Here is a 24,042-nt window from a genome sequence, read left to right as displayed (position 1 = left end):
GGGTTGTGTCTTTAAAAGAAACAAAAACCCAACAACCTAGTTTAATGGCACAGACTTGCATTTTGCCCTCTCATTTTGCACAACTGTTTACAAAGTCTGCAGCTTGATCATCACATTGTCTAATTGTGAAGCCTTTGCTGCAGAGAAGCAAAATGTGTCAGCGTTAAGGCCTTCCTTTCCATATCAAATTTGACAGCAGGTGGGTTGATCTCTCATCTTCATACTGCGGATGATTTCATCCCTGCTGTTGCCTCCCTCTTTGCATTTCTTTAAACCTTCATTTTTGACTTCAAAAGTGAATTAGTGACTAAAGCATAATCAGTGTGTGGAAAATGCGGGAGTGGAAAGTGTACTCAGTGTTCTCATCAAAAACTCTGAAACTCATTTCTCCCTCCAAGTCTGAACTTTTGCATCTCTGCTTCACTTCCCCCAGATCTTCTGTGTAGTTCATTAGGTGCCTACTCTCTACCATGTACAAAAGGACTGAGAGGCAGCTTGAAAAGCATCATCCAAACAGTAGCAACTGGTTTGGCAGAAGCATATGAAAATTTTAATCTGGTCAGTTATACGCGTCTTGTCCCCAGTTCTCTTCAATGGATATTTTGAGCGGGGGAAAAATAAATAAATAAAAACCCTGAAGGAGAACCTGGAATAGTTTGTTGCAACCTGAAACACTAAAAATTACTTTTGTCCTCTATGCCTTTCCTCCAATACAATTCAAAGGTTATAGGATACACTTCTTAATACATTTTATCCCCTAGATCATTCTTGAGGTGGCAGGAAGACTGGAGAGCAGCCAAACCAGCATAGCTGATGACTCCCCCAGAACAAAGGGAATTCTGAATCCTGGCTCCTGCACTCCCCTACCTACCGCTACCGAAGTGGTAGGTCAGAATTAAAAAGGAATCTGGAAGGACTCCGGTTTTTGGCAAGCTAAATATGATGCACAGGTCACGGAGGACACAGTTACAGCTCCAGCCCTTGCTGCACTGTCAGCCCAGACAGGGAGTTCAGAACCCCATACCCACAAAAGCTTAAAACCGGGAGCGGGGTGGCATCGCGGCTCCATTTGAGACCATTTTTTCCTATACATGTAAAATGCAACAAGTGAATGGATCAGACCTGCACACAAGAGGCATTGCAACTGGCAAGAGGCTCATGTGAAATTTTCTTAACTATCAGTGTTATTAACAGGTAGCAGTTTTAGAAATTGAACACTCACTCTGCCAATCCAGCCAGTTGTACTTTCTTCGGTATGTTGTTTTTCCTAAGAAAGAAAAAACAAACAATCCCACAACAATTATGTTTATTTTACATCAGGCTATGTTTCTACAAAGATAAACATTCAGAGATACTCTGCTCCTTTCTAGTTTCATTTATCAAGCATTGCAGCTCTCCCACCTCATTTTTTTCTTACCTGTGGACATGACCAATTTTCAGTAGCACTTTCAAAGTCACAGACTGTGAGGACTGAAAAATTCTGAATTCTTCTGAGCCATTGCAGACAGATCCTTTCATCTGTCACCCATGTTACAACACTCAAATAATGATCCCTGAAAACAGCAATAGCATTAGATACTTAAAATCGTCTCTGTAATAGCATACTATACAACAGCATTCAGCAATTCACTGAATGAGACTCATATAACTATTTTCATTTCAATCTACTCTTCAACAATAAACAATGATGCAAACCTAATTGAGCCATTTTTTTGTCAATTGTTTTCGCTGCTGTAGATGCCTTGGTTATCTTCATTCATTCAATAAAGAATTAGATGGTTTGTACATACCCGCTTCCAGAAAGACTGCAATTAAATCCTAACAGCCAGATCACGATCCTCTAATGCATAAAATAATAGCTATGCCAGACTGTTCATAAATCTTGTACTGTGTGCATCTAGAGGAAATTCTTCTGAATATTAAGCTGTATGGGCCTTAGATTTTGGAATCTTATCCTTAGATGCATGAATTTTGTCGCTTGTAAGCACTTTCTGAGTGATACATATCTTTGTTCAATTTAGTACATATTTCCATTAGTTAGAATAGAGTGAGAGATCATACCAAGAACAGGTATTACTATTTGAATATTTTACTTTCATCTTCAAAATACCAACTAGCTGATATGAAGAATTGGAATATATGAAAAAAATATAATTTTCATGAATATTCCTGTATATTAATTTTAAAAAGGCACCACATAAAATTTACTGGTTTTGTTTACCATTGTGATCTGTTAGATGTACTCGTCTTTTCCTATTTTAGATCCCTCCTATCTCCTAGAAGCCTTATGAACTAAAATAAAACAAACCTCCCCTCCAAGGCAAGCATACATTTTTAACTGGAATTTGCACATTTGACTTAGTTCCAAGTTCATGTTCCCTTTTTCCCCAAAGTTAGTTAACAAAAACATGTGGGAAGTTTTGTGATGAGAGTGAGTATCTTTGTGATCATTGGGGGGGGGGGCAGGGAGAAAAAAGAAAAAGAAAACACTACAATTATTGTGGATGGATTAAAAATATATGCCAACTGGTTACCATCCACATTCAGGTTTATTTCTAGATTGCAGTTTAGAAATCATGTTTGAAAAAGGTCTATTTTTGCATTTATATTTGACTGGGAAGTTGGTAGGTCATTTAATTGCTACTGTCACTGGCTTCAAACAGTATATTTTAGACCAACAATATTATAAAAGTACTCTGCAGGGGCTTGTTTAAAAAAAAAAAAAAGAAAAAAAAAAGAAACTGCCATTCTTCATGTACCTATAATAGTGGTTTCCCTTGTTTTGTAAAAGGGGAATTAGCCACACAGTTTTTGTTCCCTCAAAGTGAGAGAAGTTAACAATTCTGGAGACTATAAATCATCCATCAGACCAGACAGACTGTACAAGGAAAAACAAACAAAAAAAATTATTTATTATGCTGTTATTATAACATAATAAATATTTTAAGGTTATGATAGAGAACTAGGAATGCACCTTCAATTTTCAATGACCCCTGAAATGTTAACTATCCACATTAACTCAAGTATAGAGTACAGTAGTTTTGCATTGCCCTTCCTCATTTGCTGCTGAGAAGGGGTATTCCTGCAATCACCCTCTGGAGCTTTCTACACTGAAGACAACTTATTTTTAGGACAGATCATTTCAGACAAGAAGAATCCATTGCCTTCATCCTCCTGTTAGCCAACAGGAGCCCCCTGCACCCATGATGCTAAAAGTAGTGCTTAAACGCTGTATGGATTTCATGCTGGTAATTTGTGCAAAAAGTTTCATCTACCATCTTATGTGGCAAAGCACAGCCATTCCAGATTTTGGCAGCTTTCCTTGACAAATAATAAAGGTTTCCCTCTGGAACAGAAGTGCACTGTGCCCCCCTTCAAACGTGGGGGTACAATTGCTGCGCATACAGCAAGCTCTGGATAGTGTTGCAACAGGCAGCCATGTGCAGGGCACTGCCCCTCGAAATCCCCACCCAGGCAAGAGATGGAGTGAGGTATGCCTCCAATTCAAACTTAGTTTTACTCAGAATTTAGCTCCAAGGAAGTAAAAATAGAATTTTCCACCAACATAATAAACTTTTCCTGTCATACAGTGGTATAAATACACATACTGTGCAAATATTCATTACTTTGTGCTTCCAGGAACAAAACAACCCAACAGCAACATTGCACATCACTTGCCTTTTCCTACTCATGTACTTTTGCTCTTGCAAAATTCCCCAAGACTTGTTCTGGCCACCTCAATGTTTGCAGGACACACATGCTGAGGCTTAACCATTATTTGGATCAGCCGTTGGGAGAAAGAGTAAGTTTTGATCCTTGAATTCATCATTGAAGTCTTGATTTAACTTTGTATTAATCCTGATACACAGAGTGTTACATTAATTCAAAAATGGATCAACTCCATATACCTCAGGCCTGTGTTAACCAGATGGGTACAAGGCTGGAAGGTAGATACTGGTTATTCTCCCCAGGTCACACAGCAGTCTTGTTCAGCTTTCATTAGGTGTTAACAAAAGTTAAAACGTAACTCTAAGACAGCAGAGATCTTAACCAGAACTGACCAAAACATAAAGGGCTTTTAATTCCGAGGCACTGAAATTCCAGAGAAAAACAGCACACAACAGCTATACAACATCTAGCTATTGCAGTGTTACTGTAGAGAAAGGACGAAGAACAACATATTCATAAAAACTTGCACAGAGATGTTAGTTACACTGTGGTGAGGACTAAAACGGAATAGCACTGGTATTCCAGTTACAGCTTTTTGGTCACCACACACAAAATGCTGGGTTTATGCACTAGCTAACAGACCTCTTTTGTTTTTTCTGAAGTTTATCAGTATAACCTGTGCTTCTATACCCACCAGGTTTGTAAGTGCAAACCTCTACAAAATTTCAACAATACTGTTAAAAAGAAAAAACAAAACCCAAGATCTGGGATACCAAATTCTGTGTGCATGCATTTTAAATCAATTTAGCTGCTCTTTACAAAATACATTTATATCATGTTGTGCATTTCCAGTGGCATTTTGAGAAATACAATTTTCCATTTACTGTGAGAGGTGCTGGTTTTCACCATGTTTCCAAAGAAAACAAACATTTTAAGTATAAATCTGAAGACAACCATGATACCTTGCCTTAGCAAGGAGTCTGCTTCCAATGAAATCAAATCTTCACTTACCATTGAGGTTTTGTTTTGTTCCCCCCGCCCAGTGAATTGGAATACATATATTATAACTTGATTATACCAAAACTTGCTCATATTAAAGTTGTACTGTGAAATGACTTCACCATAGTTAGACTCCACTGAATGTGATGAGCCAAGAACTTGTCACATTCTGAATATAACATACATGGAATATGCCATCTATATATAATCACTAGGAGGATAATCTCTGTGCAGATTTTCTCTGGTAAATCTTGTTGCTACCAGAGCTGCATAACTGGGAAAAACTGCCATATACACTGAATATAGGGTGGTCACACATAAAAGCTCCTCCTCTCCCACCAAAAGAAACAAGCAAACATTTAACCAAAATTTCTTACCCTGATTTTATTTCTGCAGGTGGAGAAATTTCAGCAGAGCGGAAATGAGGAAGCAATTTGGTATCCACAATAAAGAGCTGCACAGTTGGATTTTTAGCTCCTGCCTAAAAATAGAAGTTTTCATTGTACTTTTGAAGAGAGAATATTCTTGGTGAAATAAGCATTTGAAACTATAGACGAAGAAATTACTACAGACAGTCAGGTAGAACCAGCCAACTTCAAACATGTGAAAAGACAAGTTCCTAAATGCAGTTCTTAAGATCGATACATAAATTATCCTTTGTATTTTTTTATATGAAAGTGTTAGTTATGTGTTTGTACCTAAGAAAGACTACTACATTTGGAAACATTCATAACTACATAGGGCTTGCTGTACCCAAAGCTGTATTTGACCATATCTTGTCCTACATGCTACATGCAGTACCTAACAGTGAACCAAATCCATTGCTAACAGACAGAAAAGTGCTTCTTTATGAAAACTGATACTTTACATTAAGTGATCATATAATAGCTGCCTATACCACAATCAAAGCTGTGACTGCAGCACATACCCCACTACTTTTAATGTAGTGCTACCGACAGCAATGTAACTGTGTAAGTAAGAGCTTCTTCTCTAGAAGTTAACGAGCCAAGTCCTCACTGTAATGGTTAGGTAGCTGTAGTTGACCCACCGTGAGAAGTCAGCGATATTCCAAACAAATGGGGTTTGTAATAAAAGGCGCAATTTAAATTGGCAGTTCATTCCACACCTAGGTCTCTTCCCAAGCACCATGCTCAGGCCAGGGCACCTGCAGCTGTCCATGAGCTGAGCTGTGAGCATCAGTGACCCCTCTGGAGGAGGCTCCAAGGGGAAAAGCAAAGGCCATGGGCTCCTGAAGCTTTGGGAAGGGTAGCGAGTGATTGACCACGGCTGCTGCACAGAAAGCCTAACTCGACACAAAGAGGACCAGAGGGCGGCTTTTCCACCAGACAGCGTATCGTCAGTTGAGTGATCAGTAGGCTGTATCAGCTGTTCTGCCCCCATTAATCAAAAGAGTGAAAATACCCTCCTGAGCTGGTCAGACCAGCGCGGGGGGGGATATATAGGTGCCTCAGCCCAACACAGAGCATAAAAACCAAACGATGAACAAAAAAGAACTGGAGAAAGTGATGGCTTGAGATGCTTTCAACCCATGTATTCCTTCCCAGCAATGGGGATGCCTAGCATTGTGGCAGTGAGCATATTACGGAGACCGGCATTGAGAACCATCTTTGTATTGTGATTCAGCAGTATAGTGCAATTGTATTCTAAGTGTAACTTGTATCGTGTCTTAAGTGCACTGCTGCATCGCTCTGCTAAATCAAAATCCCATGTAATGTCAAATAACTTCACACAGCTAAATCTGTATTAAACACGAAACCCTCCACATGTGCAGTATCTGAAAGAACCTGTTTGGAGCGTATTGGACTCTGACTCTCACACCATTTAGTCCAGTCCCAACTGTTCTACAAGCAGTGGGCACAAAGTCACGTGGAGAGGAAGGGAGAGGAGAAGGAGCTGCATGCAATAAAGGCTTCACTCTCACAGCTAAGAACTTTACGTGTGGGCAAAGAAACTCCATCAGCAGACTCCTCCCCTTCATCCCAATATAGGAAGCATCCAACAACTAAAAATGCTACATTATTTGAAGAAGATTCCATTATCAACACCATGCACAACCCTAACACAATGGTACAAAGCATTTGGCAGATGTACAACTTCAATTCCCTAAGAGCTTTTTTATCTCAACATCTACTTGCTACCTCAAAATTTTCTGGTGAAACAACAAAACCTTCAATCATACTTTTTTTTTTGCTTTTTGCTTTTCCCTGGAGATAATAAAATACTTTAACATTGCCAGATGCTGTTGACTTCAGAAAAGAGTAATCACAGCAAGCTGTTGAGGAGAGACAGACAATATTTTCATTACCAGAAACTGATTAAATGAGACTACTCTCTTAATGAAAATGCAGAACAACCATGTTTAATAAGTAACACAGACCTTGGGATACGGGATTCTAATGGTCTTTGGATACTGCAAGGTGTCCTCAGAATAAAAGGAATACTCTATAACAGGAACTTCTGTATCATTAAATGCTGCATATGCCACAAAATTGCCATTTGGAGACCACCAGAGAGCAGAATGGGTGCCAAACATTTCCTCTGAAAGAGATGCAAACTCATTTAAGTTATAACTGATAAGTTGGCTCTTCTATCCTAGGTACTATTCTCATTAGTTTTTAATAGTTTTTTGGTTTGTTTTTTTTTTAATTTTAAGTTCAGATACCAAAGTGCAGACTGTTTGTTGGGGTTCTGAAATGAGACATTAGATCAATGCTTATAATCTATCATATGAAGCTAATTCACACATCATAATTTCCAGGGATGCGCTGCAAATTAGGTGAATTCATTTCCATTCTTAGATCCTCACACTAGCCAGGTATTAAGCTCAGGTAAGGATACATGCTTCCGTTAAAATACAGACTTAGATTATTTTGAATTTTCCAATGATAAGAAATGAGATAAGTTATAATAAAATAATTACAATAAACCAAAAGTTTTTACATCATAATGCAAAGTAAAATATGCTTGACATAGTTACCTTCATAAACCCAATCTGGTATTCCATTGAAAATTTTATTTTCTACTCCATTTTCAGTGATTTGCACAGGTTCTGCTGTTGGTGAAGCTTTTATATAAACATTGTTATTCCAAACATACGCCTGCAAAACGTTGTGATAAAAATCACTATTAGAGTAAATCCTACTTCCTTCCTTTGCATCATCTACTGGGAAATTTACTTTTACATCTGATGACAATTACTGTCTTTGAAAGCTGCATTTCACCAAACATCATTGATACTTAACAAACTTGAATTACTAATACAAATCATGTGTAGCAACCTAACTTCAGGCCTAGATGCAAAAAACAGTCAGCTATGATAAATGACATGATTACTGAATAGCAAGGTTTTCAAAACTTGATACATTTTCTGCTGAGATACGAACTTATCTTCATTAGGAATTGTTTTCACTAATTTGTCTTTCACAGAAAACTATCAGTACTTTGGTAAAACATTGATGGGGGTCTCAGCATTGCCAACAGATCTGCAAAGATGGTGCATTACTTCCGTAGTGCTCAGAACTCTTCTAGTTTTTGGCACCTGCCTGACTCTCTAATCACCCCCATTTTTCCTCTGCAACAACTGAACAACACCGTTTTATTCCAGAGCTTTGCTCTGATATGCAGAAAGCTCTTTTCAACATCCTTTGCTTCTGTGGTTGGGCTCTATAATCCCTACACTACAAGCAATAAGAATAAACACCACATTCTCCTGTGATAGCTCTTTAGTCATACCCAATGCTCACCATAGGGAATGCACAAGCCTTGCAGACACAGTGGCTGTCACCATTGCCATGGACTGGGGAGGAGAGGAGGAAGAAAAGGACAATGGGAAAGAACACAAGAGAGATTTTGAACCTCTAATCCCTGCTACATGCATCCATCAAATAAAACTTCACTGATTATGGTATAATTAGGAGATAAGAATCACAGTGATGATTAAGTAGACAATTGTAGTGCTGCTGCTTTTGAAAGGGATGAGCTACTTTCTGCAACTGTAAAAACATGAAGTTCCTGTGCATTTGTGCATTGCATGACTACTGGGGCCACTACTACTGTCAGGAGGAATGCATTTTCATTAAATAACAAAACACACGGAGGGATTTTGGAGTCTTTCCAGCAACAGTAGTCAATTTGGAAACTAGTTCAGCTACTTTATCTAGCAGTAGGAAAGTCCCAAAACCTCAAGGGTACAGACAATGTGAGCTTCCATGTCATATGTACAAACCCAACTGTTTATGTAAGTTTCACTTATCTTTACTAACCAGTTTGTGACCAACAGGTGACCAGGATATATATTGTATATCATTAGGTAGTAGTTTGCCATCTAAGATAGAACTGGAAAAACAAAAACAAAATGCAGCTAAGAGAAATCAGTGAAATGTCATTTCATTGCAAAATAATGTTAAAACTACGTCTCGTGCAAAAATTACTGACCTGCTATTGAAATCATAGATGTGATATGAAGCTGTATAGGAATGCCTCCACAACTGCAAAAGAATTATTTTAATATTAAGAAAATAAATTTCACCAGGATTCACATCTCTTACAGTTTGAATTACCTCGGAAACCCTCCTCATGGTTTTGCTTAAGACAGACAGAACACAATAAGCGTACAAGGGTAACAAATCTCTGCAAGGTTTAAGAAAAGACTAAAGAATTGCCACCCTTCTGGGGTCATCACTTAAATACTATGACAGAGGCCACTGACGGATTAAGGATAGAGATACAGAGGCCAGAGATGTTGCAGATTTTCAAATATCCTTGTAGCTACACGGCAGACTATCGTAGCTATGCACAGTTAATTCTCCTCCTTCTGCCTTACTGGCGCACTTGCCGTTTTCTGTCTCATTTTCCATGCTATGTTATTTAACTTGGCATCTTATTGTTTAGTAGTCCTCACAAGCCCCAGCAGTATTTCTATAGCAGTTCCTCCAGTTCCAGGGTGACCTATTCCCATTCATATTGCCACAGAAATAAAGCCTTTCTCTCAGAAACCTGCCTCTTGAAGTCTGTATCACTCTGTGGGCACTGACAGAGAGAAAGATGACGATGACAATGCAGATACATTTAGAAGTGCTCACTACGTGGGGCTGAAGAGGTTTGATTTAGCCCACGGTGTTGACATGCCACAATAAAGCTACCTTCTATGATGGTTCTTGAAGATTTGTATGAAGATATAAAACAATAACTTAGTACTACACAACCAGATGGCTATTACATAAGAAGTGTCTACATCCTCATGATTCATTTTGTTACTCTGTTTTCTTGCAATGAAGATTAATAATAACATAACTTTCAATCACACTATTATATAAAGGTTAAAAGATCTTGCTTCAGCATTAAAATAAAGTTAACTCTAATGACTACAACAAACAAAAATACTATAGAGCAATAAATCATGAGTAGAGGGGATCTCTAAGGTGGCTAGAAAAACATAAGGCATTTTGTGGCCACTAATGATGCAGTGAAAAGTCAAACAATTCTGAACAATTCAGAAAGACAAACGGTAACTGGCTTAGTACCTAGCAAGAAAGCTAAAATTGAAAAAAAAGTGATGACTGAGTGCACGGATTGTGGCTGGCACAGTGTGAGAGGCATTCTTGGACTGCAAAGCCAGAACACATAGACAGAAGTCAGTGACACAGTGCTTGAGCATTTGTACATTGCACAAGTCAGCACTGAGCTTTTTACAACCAAAACAGGCAGCTCACTAGAAAAAAAAAAAAAAAAAAGGAAACAAAGTTACTGGCTTCTTGGCCCACACCAGTACAGCAAATTATCACCTCCATTAGGTTTCTGTAACTGTCCTCAATCGGCACACAGAGTCAGGTTTTCATGCCACTTGGCATAAATGTAGGTTGACCTTTGTTGCATGGTTCAGCACCAGGCCAGGACGAGCCATTATGCTGGAGGTTTTTCACATGCTTGCTGACAGTAGGGGACAATGACACCCAAGTCCACTCCAAGCACAAGAGGACAGTCTTCTTTTACATGCACATGCTGCTTTTCATTCACCTCAGTTTTAAATTCTTATGTCCTAACACCACACTGTAACAACCCTATATATTCACAGCATATAAGTACAAGCGTATGTATACAAGCATATCTACTCATCGCTTCTCCTTACCCACACAACTCCTTGGGCAGTCATGCCTATCTACTCTCCTAGCTTGTCTTCTCAGATGAACCATCCAGCCTCACTTTCCTTGTGATATCTCTCCATCCACTTTTTAATCCAGCTTCTTTTCTCAGGCAGTCATATCTCTTCTGCCGAGCTCACAGACAATACCAGTCTCTCTTCTCCTCCTCCTGCCTGCTCAACTTCACTGTTCCCCTAGAGACATCCACCTCATTCATCCATCCATCCTTCTGCATTTCCCTCACGTTCTCTCAGCCTCTCAGTTGTTCCCAAACCTTTATTTCCCAGTTTCATCCTCAGAGAAGTAAAGTGCACTTGTACCTTTGTATAGTTGTACTGCAGAAGAGCAAACATTTGATCAGGAGACAATGTAACTGTGGTTGCCTTGTATTCAGCCTGTCAACAAAAGGCAAAAGGAGCACATTAAGCACTGATTCCAAAGAAATGCGCAGAACAAAGTGTTAAATTCAATAACTTTCCCAACATCTGCATATATTATACATAAGTCAACGTACTAATGTTGTATTTGACAAGATTACTGAGGATGTTCCGGTGTCAGCATTGATACGTAGGATGTTCCCATCAGCTGTTTTGTGAAGATACTGATTTCCTAGAAGAACAAGAGAGATGCTAATAAACAATAAGTAAAATGCTCATCAGTTACTACTTTTTTTCCCCTTATGTTTTTAAGCACGAAGTAAAATTAAAAAATCTGGTCAATGTTGTGTTTGCCACTTCTGTAATGAAAGCATGCTTATAGCACAAGAACATTCACGAAGTAGTGAACTCACAGCCACTGCCTTCTGGCATCTCTTTCCCTTGAGGCACTAGGCATATTCAAAAGGAAAAGTGCCCTGTATCCTCCTGTTCCCTGATAGCCTGATGCACAGGAAGCTGGCACGCTTCAGAGGATAACATGCTTCTACAAAAAAGCATAGAAGTAAGTATGCGCTTTTAGCAGTGGGAGAATATAGCTTGCCATGAATGCAAACATGTATCTAAGGGGAAAAAAACCCCCACAATAAAATCACAACTCTTTGAGCTACGCACCTTTCTATAATGGCACCATTAAATAATTTAACTTTTTTTTCAGGATACAGTAGTCACCTCAGCATGAAGATACATGTTTACTGAAGGTAGCATATTTTCTTGACATTCATTTTGTACGTAGAAGTTAATTACCTGAAATCCACTGCAAATTATGTGTCCTGGGCTTATAGTCATTGTTCAAGTAATTCTGTAGAGTGTATGTTCTTCGTGAATCAGGCTCAGAGGTACTTTCTGAAAGAAAGAGACAGAAGAGAGATTTTGATGTGACTGCAAATTGTTCCACCCCAGCTCCTTAACCTAACTACTAAAATAAGTGGGGTTTTGTTGCTGGTTATTGATGTGTTTTAGCTAACCAGCTCTAAAGTACTGGTAGTGGGAAGGCACTATAGCTTTACTGCAAGATAAATTCAGCAAGCATAAAATAAAGGAGTATCAGTGAGATCACTCAACAAACTCATGTAAAAATTATAGATGCCTCTTCTCTGCTGCTGTTTTACTTTAAGGTACACAACAGCTGTTATCTTTTGAGTAAATGAAAATACCTTTGTGACAAAAGTGACAAAAAATAAACAGAAGACCTCTGGCACTCTCATCTCAGGAAACGCATACGTGTACTCCTCGAAAATTGAAAAGCGATCTTAGTGCCTTTCCCTCCTAGGCTCACTCTGGGAACTTCACTGCAGAGCCCTGACTGCTAGTATTTGCATCAGACATCAATTGTGGGGTGGATCAGGCAAAGCAGAGACGTACATGCTCATGTTTGAGAGTGCTGGACAGGCAAGGCTGTCCAGATGAATGAAATGAGGCATCCATGTGAATAGATGTACAGACCTTGAAAGATACCCTAAAATTAAAGCAGCTGCTGTACTTTATCACATATTCCATAATACTGCTGTTCCTGTTCATGAACCCTTCAATTGGGAATCATCTGCTTATCATTAAACTCAAATTTCAGAAATGTCTCAAAAAAATCTGAGGAGCAGTAAAATTTTCAGGGAAGGTCTGATCTAAAAAAAAAAACCCAAAAAACCCAAAACCCCCCCAAAACCCCCAAACGCTTACTGATAAGCTTATGATGAAATAACTGGTTAAATATTTATCACCCTCTTGATGTGTTTTTCACCAAGGTATCTTAATGTTTACTGCAACATTACTATTTTGACTGCGAAATTAAAGCCAAGTAACTCGATTACTATGAAAAGACTAAGTGAAACTTTGAACTCAGTTAAGCTAATGAGTTTGGTCATCAGCTCCAGCACACTGTGGTCAATTTCTATGAAAAATATTTCTTTCTTATTGGCTGCAGTGCACAAGCTACTCTTTCCAAAGTCTGAAAGGTGGTAGTAATAATAATCATAATAATAATAATAATAATAATAATAATATCATCTGTTTGTGAGTCTTTGTGATCTTTTCCTCTGAAAACAAAGACTACAACTTTTAAATTCAGGTATGTGATTCTCTCCCTGCTTCCTCCCCATCCTTTTTTTTTTTTTAATGGAAACAAAAAAAACTATCCTCATACAAATCTACACAGTCCAGAAGGGAAGCAATTTTTCATTCAACTGGCTAAATAATTTCTTTTTTGTTACTACCAGTGCAAATCAAAAGACCTAGGATAAAAACAGTTGATAAAAACACTCAAGTACAGATGTGGTGACTGATCAACCAAGATAATAACCTGGCCCTGTCAATTCCCAGAGGCCCAGTCTTTCAGATACTTTTAAACAGACAGCCTCTTCTTTCATTATGCTGAAGAAAAAGAGTGCAAAGTCCTTGGGGACACACACACATAATATCATCTCACAATAATTTTTTCAGGTTATTTTTCTTCAGGTTAAATACATGAGACATCTGGAACACAGCAAGAAGATACTTATATTAGCTATCAGTTTTACTCTTATTTCCAAACAATAAGCACATTGCATGTACACAGCACAGACTGTACAGTCATTGCTGCAATAAAAGTCAAGAGCCATAACAATGATTTCAGTCTAAGATGCTCAGCAAATGTTAAAATATTGCTTGCTCAATTCTGCCTGAAATTTGATTGCTCTAAAAAATTACTAGTCTAGATTTCTTGCTCATTAAGTTTCCATGAGAATATTAATTCCTCAGGTTAATTATTCTATATTAACTGAATATTTAATTTGATGGATTTTGAACAAGTGTGCATTTGATATTCATGCACAGTTGTCTAGTTGGGAATATCACTTCTCTCCTTCCTAACTGAGTAAGTGTCATTTTCAATTAGAGGGGCTTCAGAAAGCAACAAAATTCTCTCTTGGAAAAGGAGGAGCAATTTAAGACAGGTGGCTGATGAACAGGTTTAGGGATTTTTCCAAACTGATGAATGTTTTTCCCCCTGGTGACATACATATTTTGCTGAGGTCTCATTACTAAAAATCAGGCCACTATTAAGATTTGTTGGCTGTGTATAAAATTAAAATTTCATTTTCTGTCAACACCTTCCACATAGTAACTGAATATGAAAACATACGCCAGGCTGTAAGGGTATAGTCATAAAAGTCCCAGTTGAAGTATTTTCTTAATTTGTGAGACAGGCCACTACCAGTATATTCTTACTCAACCACACTATGCTACCAACCAAAGATACTCAAGATACATTGAATTCTGCATTTTGGTTCTTGTTCAGATTCCATTTGAAAAGAGTGTCAAACAGGTTTATTTTGCAAAATAAAGTAGTTGACATTCAAGAGCATTTTACTGGCTTTGAAGATTGGATACAGGTCAATGAATGTTCATATTTTAGCAAAACAGCTTCTTTCACTCTTAGGTTCCTCAGAGAGGCTGTGAAGGCTGAGTTTTCTTGCTATTTTTCTTTTTTGACTATTCCAGAGACAGACTTATTTTTCTAAATTCCAAATGACTAGCTCTTCATCTCTACCCTATTCTCACCCCCAACAGCACATACGTATTTCCACTGTCATAATGATATGCTGGAAATATTTACATTATAATATCCCTGTTACAACAGCAAAAACATATGTAAGTCTTTCTGGGGAGAAGGCTCTTAACCTTTTATATAAGTAGTACTCATATGAAGTTGACAAACAGTTTTGTTTCAATTTTTTTTTTTTTTAATATGTTACTCTTTCTCAAGAGAAAAATTCAGTCAGTTTCTGTAGGTGTAAGGTGTAAAGTAAACAAGATGTTAACTATTGTGTAAGGTTTATGGTATGACAAATCACCATACCAAAACCTAAAGATGTTGACAAATTACTTTTGGTATACGTATTGTTTATTCCCCAGTGTCAAGGCACATTTTACTAATTTCCACACATAATAAAAAAGAGCAAGAAATTATGTAGCCAACTTAGAAGTGATGGAAAACTATAAAAACAGTAATAACAGAACCTTTGCTGCATCTTCACCACTACCCAGAGAGACTGGAAGAACCACAACAACGGAAAGACAAGTACAAGCATGATGCTCAGCAGTAATGAGAAAGAAAGGGATAGAGAAACGATAAAAATCAGAAAAGGTGAATGAGTATCACCCTTTTTAAGTGACAGCAGAACAAGAGCAAGAATGATCTGCAATCTAAGAATGTAATTTAGGAGCAGCGTGAGAGATGCAAGAAGGGAAATCTGACTGATTCAGTTGTTAGTCAGAAAAGTAAGTGACATTTCAGGCTATTTTTTCCAAACCTTCTTCCCGTTTCTCTTCCAACGTGCGTAAAAAAGCACTCAAAAACCTTCCCCCCTACACTCAAGCCCCCAGTTACTGCCTGAGATGTGACAATTAGAGCACAGAAACGGATTTCCAGCAAAGACGAAAGTAAAAAATGACTGTGCTAGGTCAGGCCAAAGGTTCACCTAACCCAGAATCCCACCTGATACCCAGTATCGGCCACTGGGTATCCAGGAGAGACCATAACCAATGGGTGAGCACCGCGACATCTCCCAGGGCAGCTCACCCAGGTATCACTCTCTGGGGCTGCAGAGATTTCCCCAGAGGGAGGTAATCATTAACTTTGTAATCAATAGCTCTAGAGTCCCTCTCAAATTTTCCCCATCTCATGCAAAGCAAGGAAATAAAAATACCAGAAGTGTTCTACAGATAGCAATCCACTGCTGGTAAATTTTTTTGTATTACATTACTCAACATTTGTATTAAGGTAAATAACCGAGTTAAATGACAGTTACAGAAGTCAAGGACATATAGCAGGAAAACATTTCCATTTGCTATCTTTTCCTTCACTAGCTCAAAAAGTAATATATCCACACATAACATGAAGACTACAAGGATCCTGCAATGCAGTGCAAGGTGCACGAATACATGGGGAAAAGAGAATAGTTAGTTCAATTCAAACCAAAAGACTGTTTGGTCAGACAAGTCCACAGCATACTCACAACAAGGCAATTAACCTACTATATCTCCCACACAACTTTGGAGAGAACTTCAGCCATGATTTTGATTGAAGTCCTTCAAAGCTAGGTTACTGGAATTAACTATTGCTCACCATTTATGTGACAGTTCTCTAAAAAAAAACAAAACCCCACAGAGTCAAGATTCTTATCTAAACCTTAATCTTTGAATCTAGATTCAAAGAGGTTCTACTTCAAAGATCAATTTCTGATCCATAGATTTAAATTCCCTTACAGATTTTCTAGCTTTCTCCCTAAACACCCTTAAACCTAATGCCTTTCAGAGACTGGAATAATACAGGACCCCTTAATCCCAAGAAAACCGTGACAGATGACAGCTGCCAGATTCATTCATCTTATGGCACAGGTCTTCCAATATGATGGTTGTTTATCAGCCAGAAGCCTCTCTGTATTTTAAACATACTGTTCAGTTGTAAGCAGGGTGTTGACATTGGCAATAGATACTCCTCCACACCACCCAGTCACAAATTTGCCTAGTTCAGAACAGAATGCAGAGAGGATAAACAGGGGAAGACTGCAGATAGGACCATGCCCCACAGAACAATGATGACAGCCTTTCAGAGACTTTTATTCCTTTTCAGTTATACATTAACACAGCTGTGAGGAAGATCAGCAACCTCACCTCTCTTGAGTCCTTGAAGCACAAAGCTGTCTCAGCAGTCCCAACATTCTCCAACTTCAAATCCAGGATGACAACCTGAACTTACTGGATCCCTGCTGCCAGTAACTCTTATCTGTACTTGTAGTAGCTTTCTACCAGCCACTAGTAATAACCAACAGATCAGTTAGGCATCAGACTCACAAAGTACCCTCAGGCACCTTAAGGTCATTAACTTCCCCAGCACTTGCTGTGCTTTTCCAACCTCTTCTAGGCACATTTCTATCAAAAGACCACAGAGGCCCATGCACAGTATCATCTAATCATGACAGTGATGAGCCTTCTCATTTAGTGACTATCTCACTCTTGGAGAATTAGACCTCTGGGCAAAGGAATCTGGTTTGCGACCAGACAGTTGTACAGGACCCCCCACTATAAGGCTGTTTATGACTTGCTCATGGCAGCAGAATGATACTAGGTACTGCACTGTCTCCTTCCTGCTCTCAGCATTGGCTACTCTTCCTCTCGCTCCTGGCCTTCCTGCCCAGCTGGCCCTAACAAGAACTGCTATTAGACAAGAGGTAAAGGTGTATGGCCACTGGATGTTTCAATCTGCCTTTTGCACAGAAAGTTACAGGAGAAAAAAATGGGAGAAGCAAAAGTAAATGGGTAAGTGAATCATGAACAGACAGACCACACTTTTTTTCGAAAATACTCATGCTTTAAGGGTAACCACTTGCTACTGTAGTCACCTCTTGATTAGCTCCTCAAAGCATAACAATGCTTTCATCAACAGACTTCAAATACAAGCCCCAAGGCTGTTTTGACATTAAACTGTCTGATGCAAGTAGCCCCATGTGGTTATTAAATATAAAATAAGGTAGCAAAATAGGCAGTGGCTATAAACAAAAAATATAGAATTTTGTACACAGTTCTGGCTGAAGACCTTCAAGGTAAATAGTGAAGAGCTGCACCCAAAATTAGGGAACCCTTTTGCAAATTTAAGTCTGTAGTATTTGCCCATGCTAAACAGCTGCAAGAGAAAAAGCAGAAGTTCCACTTGCCAGGCCTACAGTCCAGCCAACAGGCCAGACCTCCTCTGGAGTGGCAAAATTTCACAACCTTTCCCAGCACTGAAGCCCATTTATCAAACTAATTCTGTGCTGTGTGACTACTAAGCTTAAGAAATTAAAGTACATTGAGAAGCATGAAGGGGAGAAGAACAGCAGGCCAAAGGTAAGAAATCCAAACTCAAAATTATCTGTGTCTATCAATAATCATCATTTTAACTCCCTGCACAATGCTTGAACCATTGGCATGAAATAAAGACTTGATTGCAATTACAATGACTTTTTTGCGAGCAGATTTTGATTTCACATAGTCATAGTCACAGTCATGTGAACTGCTCCTCCTCCCCACCACCCCTCAATTTTGCCACCTTTCATTTTGTACTCAGGCCAGCACCTGTACTGACTGACCCAGGAGGCATCCTCAGCTGACTTGGATGCCCCGAGGTCCTTCATGAAAGTCATATAATCAAACCGTCAGTGATTAAGTGGTCTCACCTATAAAGGAGTAATTACAAGTGCACCACCTGTATACTCTCAGCTAACAGAAAACATTTCTTTAGCACTCTTCAGTCAAAAATGCAAAAGCACCCTGCAGTTCCTGAACTGTAATGGTCACAGTTGTTATTCAGATGTTACTGCTAGCCCAATTTGGGAACAGAGAGGAATTCAAGTTTTTGAACTGGCACCTCTTCATCTCAATCCTTATTTTATCCAGAGGGGCCTAGTGAACTACCTGGGCATGCTAGGTAATTTCTCACACATTAATTTGAGCCAACAGTAAAAAGAGTGATGCATTGCCCTACCCTTTTACAACCAACATGACGCAAGCCAAGGCTGACAGCATGGTGATATTCTGTATGTCATCCAACAGAAGTGCCTCTTTAAAGTAAAATCTATTTACTATATAACTCAATGACTGATTCCGAATTGCAGCCACTTCTACAGCAAAAGGATTCATATGCTACAATTTATGAAAGAAGAAAACCCATCTGATTTTCAGTAAGATGTAGCAGCGGCATTAAGGCAGAAAAGCACCAACTCTTCAGCAGAGTTCAGGCCTGCATACTGAATTCTTTCACTAGGTGTTATGCCTGCACACATGCATCTGATAAGTTATCAAGTCCCTTTCTCCTGCTCTTCCCAACTTCTGAAACTAAGAGTATTTTCTGTCACCCCCCCCAAATATGCTTTTTTGAGATAAGTGGCAAGAAGTTGCCCCAAAATAACAGAAAAGAGAGTCAGCATCCACTGATGCAAGTTTTAACCCAGAAAATAAGTCATTCACATATCTGGACTTTGAAAATCTAGTTTTTAATGATTGTGATATTAATAATGACAGAGCTGAATTGCAAAAAAGTTTAACATAAATTACGCCACATGAACACTAGTGACACAAGCTTTGCCTCTTTAACTGACATACAAAAAACCCACCAGAACTTTCTGTGCACATAAGCAATTGCTGTGTTCATTTCTGAACATGCGGTCAAGATCAACATACACATTTTCACACTTCTTGGGGTGCACCTCACGAACAGAGTCTAGACAAAGCTCTAGTCTAGAAAAAACCACTTTGTTTCCTTAGAGTTTGCAGTGCTGAATTCTAGGTATCACAACTGCTCAGCTGTTAACCGGAAGAACACAAAAAGAGTGATTAACCCGCAGCTCTGCCCTACCAGCTGGAAGCAATGCTGTGCTTTATTAGGATTCCATGCTGTTTCACATTAACATCCAGAGCTACAAGGACAACCTAGAAAGTACAAACCGATCAGAGTCCAAAACCACATTCCAGATCTCTTCCTACTTTTCTGACCTCTGTAACTGTGCTGTGCATATAATTTCACTCAATAACGTTAACAAAAGTTGTGCAAACAAAGCAAATTAGAGGGAATATAATCTTATCTCTTCAATGCACCCTAGAAAATTGACTAACTGGCATTTTACTGCTGGTTCTACAGCCTGCAGCTGCAATAGGAAAGGAAAATGCTGAAAACGATAATGCTTATAAGTAATACTTTCTCAGCCCGCACGGTAATCAAGGGACTTTCTACGCGCGCGCACACACATCCACCCCCCACGCCCCCCCGGACCCCCCATCCTCCCAGGTGAGACACCTTCTTGACAAAGTACCTCCCAGTTTCCCAGGACCTCCAGCTCTATCAACCCCGTTCCCTGAAGCACTAAACTTTCAGTAAAACTTTCCCCCCGCAGCAGTGGGCTTCGCGGCTGCGGATCCCCCGAGCCCCGGCGGTCGCCGGGACCCCCCGGCCCCGCCGCGGACTTACCGCCGGTGAGCAGAGCCAGGGGCACGGCGATGACCGTGACGACGACGGCGACCCCCAGGATCCCCAGCAGCCACTTCAGGAAGGTCTGCAAGGAGAAGTCCCGTCAGGCGGCAGCCGCTGCCGCGCAGGGCCCGAGTGCGCGGCCGCCCCCCCGCCCTCTCTCCCCCCTAACCCACCTGCATGGCGCGGCGGGGCTGGCGGAGCGGGGCGGAGGGGAGCGGAGCGGAGCAGCGGGGCTGGCGGAGCGGGGCGGAGGGGAGCGGAGCGGAGCAGCGGGGCTGGCGGAGCGGGGCGGAGGGGAGCGGAGCGGAGCAGCGGGGCTGGCGGAGCGGGGCGGAGGGGAGCGGAGCGGGGCGGAGGGGAGCGGAGCGGAGCAGCGGGGCTGGCGGAGCGGGGCGGGGCGGGGCCGCGGCCCCGGGCGCAGGAGCCGGGCGGTGGCTCCGCGATCCTGCCGCTGCCCTCGGGGACTTGCCCTGTGAGCGGCGCTGGGCGCCTGGGCGGGAGCTGGTCCCTTGCAGGAAGCGAGCAGCGCCAGGCACCGGCGGTTTGTGCGAGGTCTCGGATTTCCTGCTGGCTTTGCAGCTTCGCGCGTTGGGTTTTGAGCTGCGGTTTCTCCTTCGGTTCAAACGCTTGGAGCGCGGTGACACAGCTGTACCTTAAAGAGGAGGGAGCTTTGACACTGAGAGGATATCTGTAGGAAATCGGATAACGGCCGCCCGGAGGCCCCAGAGTGAAATGCCTTTCAAACGCTAATGGCAGAGCCCCTAACGCTTTGGTAACACCAGCATTTCTTGTAAAGTTTCTGCTCGTTGAACTTCTTTCTCTGGCAATCAAGCCACGGAAAGACTGGTAAAATTGCAGGAAGGTCTCATGTTTATTTCTTTGGCACTGGTTCTTGGCATAAAATAGAGGTGGATGTGTAAGTCTGCAAAAGGGAAATTTAAATTAAGACCAGAAAAATCGAAGTATTGGATAAAAGTTTAAAATTTAGCTCTGAAGATGACTCTGGCTTATCACATCAGGTAATTCCATTTCCAAGGAGAATTTTGAGATAGTAGGACTAATTGGTGGAAAAGACTGAGAATAACCTGTGAATCAAAACTATAAAGCCTTTGATTGTTTAAGAAGCTGAGCATCACCAAGCAGTCAGAAAGCTGTGGGAGTTTCTGGAATTATTTTAAGAGAAGAATTCTAGCCTCAAAATGTAATTATTGAGTGGTGTGGTTTGTGCTTTTGGTTTGGCCCATCTTAGCTTTTTCCCCCTCTACTTGCGGAACACTAGCAGTTATCAAGAGAGAGGGGCAGGTATTTTACAACTTGAGAAATGGAACAGAAAATGTATGTGATCCGCTAAAGCAAGAGGAAGAGACTCAAAGCCAGGGGAGATAGCAAATGTTCTTTCTTAGTCTTGCCTTCAAAATACTTGTCAGAGCTTTCACTGAAGTTGTGCTGCTTGTTCCTTCATTCTGCTCCGGCAGATTAAGCACAGCATTTAGCATTTTGCTGCTGTTCTTTAAGTAATCTGTATCTAGAAGTGGCTTAGTAACTTTTTATAATAGATACATCTCCTTTAGAGTAACCCAAAGTATTTACAAACATTAAAGGTTTGCCTATATGGAAAGTAATAGACTTTATCTAGATAAAAACTTATGCTCTACTCACTATTGTATACCATTCTCCTTGAAGGCAGTGGTTACTACTAGTTACGAATTTACACTGGGCTAGCTATATCAGTTTACCTTAAGAATACCATTAGTGTGCCCTGACAGTGGTTCCATGCAGCTCAGTGTAAATTTACAACGGAGGATCTAATGTGCTGCAAATTCACAGCTTGCTTAATGTGATTTTCTGTGTATAGATAAGTCCACTTTTATAAAGTAAAATCACAGTGAAATGACAGTCTTTTATATTACTTTTCAAACTAGTATCCCATATATGCTGTGAGATGCATGACCAGAGTTTCAGAATGTCTTACAGCTCCACTTAAATATCTATCTGGTATACTGTGCACTCTCCCGTTTTACCAACAACAATAACAAAGAAAACCAAAACAAACCCCCGCCCACCCCTGGGATGAATTTTCCTTTTCCCAGTGAGTAGGAATCACAACAGATATATATATATTTCAGCCAATCCATGCTTTGTTTTCTAAACATTTAAGTAGTGATCATCACTGTCTCTCAAAATATAGTACAGTCAAATTATGATCTTGGTCTTGTGATAAAATGTACCTGAATGTTAGCAAGCTTTTGGTAGCCAAGTTGCAGTTTAATAATATTTTGAGAGATTATCTGCAAGGTTTTAATGCTTCTCAGTGGTTAATTCTAAGAAAAAAAAAGACCTACGCTGACAAAGCATATGCCTAGCATCTGCTAGTTTCAGTGGGTACACAATTTTAAGTACCTTTGGAAATCTCGATTCACCTATCTAGACCAAAATGTCTAATCATCTGTAGTGCTTCTGACTCTGGTCATGCCAGAGAGGCTTATGGGACCTGACTCTGTACTCAGAACCACCTGAGTGATCCAGTAAGAGTCAACATAGCAGAATATGTTTTCCATTTAGTTGCAATAGTTCCTAGCAGTGATTCTCTACACCTTGGAAGAATCTCAAGTTCCTCCTGTCTGATCAAAATACCCATGGTCCCCAAAATGATTGTAATGGTTGTGCTTCTGGTGCTCAGTCAGATTGTCTTTTGTGATAGCCTGAGACTTAAAAAGCTGTTCCAGCTAATTATTTCAAATTACTTTATACCATGGTGTTCGTTTGCAATCAGGTATGTATTAATATGATGCGAAGAGATTAAAGAAATGAATATCCAGCAGTGGCTGCTACACAATAAAGTTTGAGAAGCCATAGCTGTTCATCATATTGTATGCTGAACACAAAAGTATTCATAAAGAAGTTGTACGATTAAGAAGAGCTACTTACTAAAAAGAACCAAAATACAGCTTTCAGCCTGAAGTTTGGTTTCCCAAACACTTGGTGGGCCTACCAGATGTGATGTCTCCTTCAGACTTCTAGCCTCAGTGAAACTCAAGAGTTTTATAAGTCTGTTTATATATTTGAGTCTTTCCTCAGAAATATTTGGAGAAGTCAAACAGGAAAAATGGAAAACATAAGCTCTCTCTGCAGAACAAAAAAAAATAATTATTGTTTGTGACTAAAAGGTATACAGTCTACTTTACAGGTGCAACAGTGTGTTCCAGATGTCTCAATGTGTGGCTATGGGAGACAAAATATGTGCTGGAGAAAGTTTTATACTGATTCAAGTGGCTTATTTCAAATGTGCTGTGAGGAAGAGAAGGCAAAAGTGCTGTTAGCACTGAGGAATGTTCGAGTTCTACTGGACTAAGCGTGTCTTTTGATACCAAATATATTAAAAATGTCTGTTTTTTTCAGAAATAATTTCTTTTTGTTTCTTTGCATTTTGAGGCTGAAATGGCATAAGGACAGTTTTGTAATTTGTCATTACGCTGGTTCTGTTTGAGAAGATTGTGAAGAGAGCGTTAACTGTAAATCAGGAGAGCAAATGAGGAAAAGAACCTGTTTTCTGTGGTTATGTCATTGGGACAACCATTTCAATGTGGCGAGTAGCAGCTGTCATTCAGTTCTTTCAAGTCTATGTATTTTTCTTTATAAACTTAATTTCCTGGCCACTGAAGATTCTTGCCACATGTCCTCAGAGCACAGTTGAATGGTTAGCGTATCTCAGGTTTCTGTTCATTTTTATTGTATTAATTCCAATTAGTTGTCTTGTTTTGCTTCAATGTGCTTATTTTTCCAGATACTTAGTAAATAG

The 24,042-nt window shown here is 39.9% G+C and overlaps 1 protein-coding gene across 1 annotated transcript in view; it reads right to left on the bottom strand.

Moving 5' to 3' along the window:
* The window catches only part of DPP4 (dipeptidyl peptidase 4), a 41,253-nt gene extending 20,753 nt beyond the window's left edge, over positions 1–20,500 (bottom strand). The window contains exons 1-12 of the mRNA XM_030017006.2: positions 20,417–20,500; positions 20,241–20,325; positions 12,011–12,109; positions 11,344–11,438; positions 11,150–11,224; positions 9,124–9,176; positions 8,952–9,024; positions 7,667–7,787; positions 7,067–7,227; positions 5,046–5,149; positions 1,418–1,553; positions 1,223–1,267 (exon numbers count right to left, since the gene is read on the bottom strand). Coding sequence (XP_029872866.1) covers positions 1,223–1,267; positions 1,418–1,553; positions 5,046–5,149; positions 7,067–7,227; positions 7,667–7,787; positions 8,952–9,024; positions 9,124–9,176; positions 11,150–11,224; positions 11,344–11,438; positions 12,011–12,109; positions 20,241–20,325; positions 20,417–20,422 — 1,053 coding nt within the window. The 5' untranslated portion in view covers positions 20,423–20,500. The remainder of the gene's footprint in view (positions 1–1,222; positions 1,268–1,417; positions 1,554–5,045; positions 5,150–7,066; positions 7,228–7,666; positions 7,788–8,951; positions 9,025–9,123; positions 9,177–11,149; positions 11,225–11,343; positions 11,439–12,010; positions 12,110–20,240; positions 20,326–20,416) is intronic.
* Between the last annotated feature and the right edge of the window lie 3,542 nt (positions 20,501–24,042).

The sequence above is a fragment of the Aquila chrysaetos genome, chromosome 6 (assembly GCF_900496995.4).
Source record: "Aquila chrysaetos chrysaetos chromosome 6, bAquChr1.4, whole genome shotgun sequence".
NCBI classification, from domain to species: Eukaryota; Metazoa; Chordata; class Aves; order Accipitriformes; family Accipitridae; genus Aquila; species Aquila chrysaetos.
The sequence above is the reverse complement of the archived record's forward strand: the minus strand, read 5'-3'. Positions and strand labels throughout refer to the sequence as shown.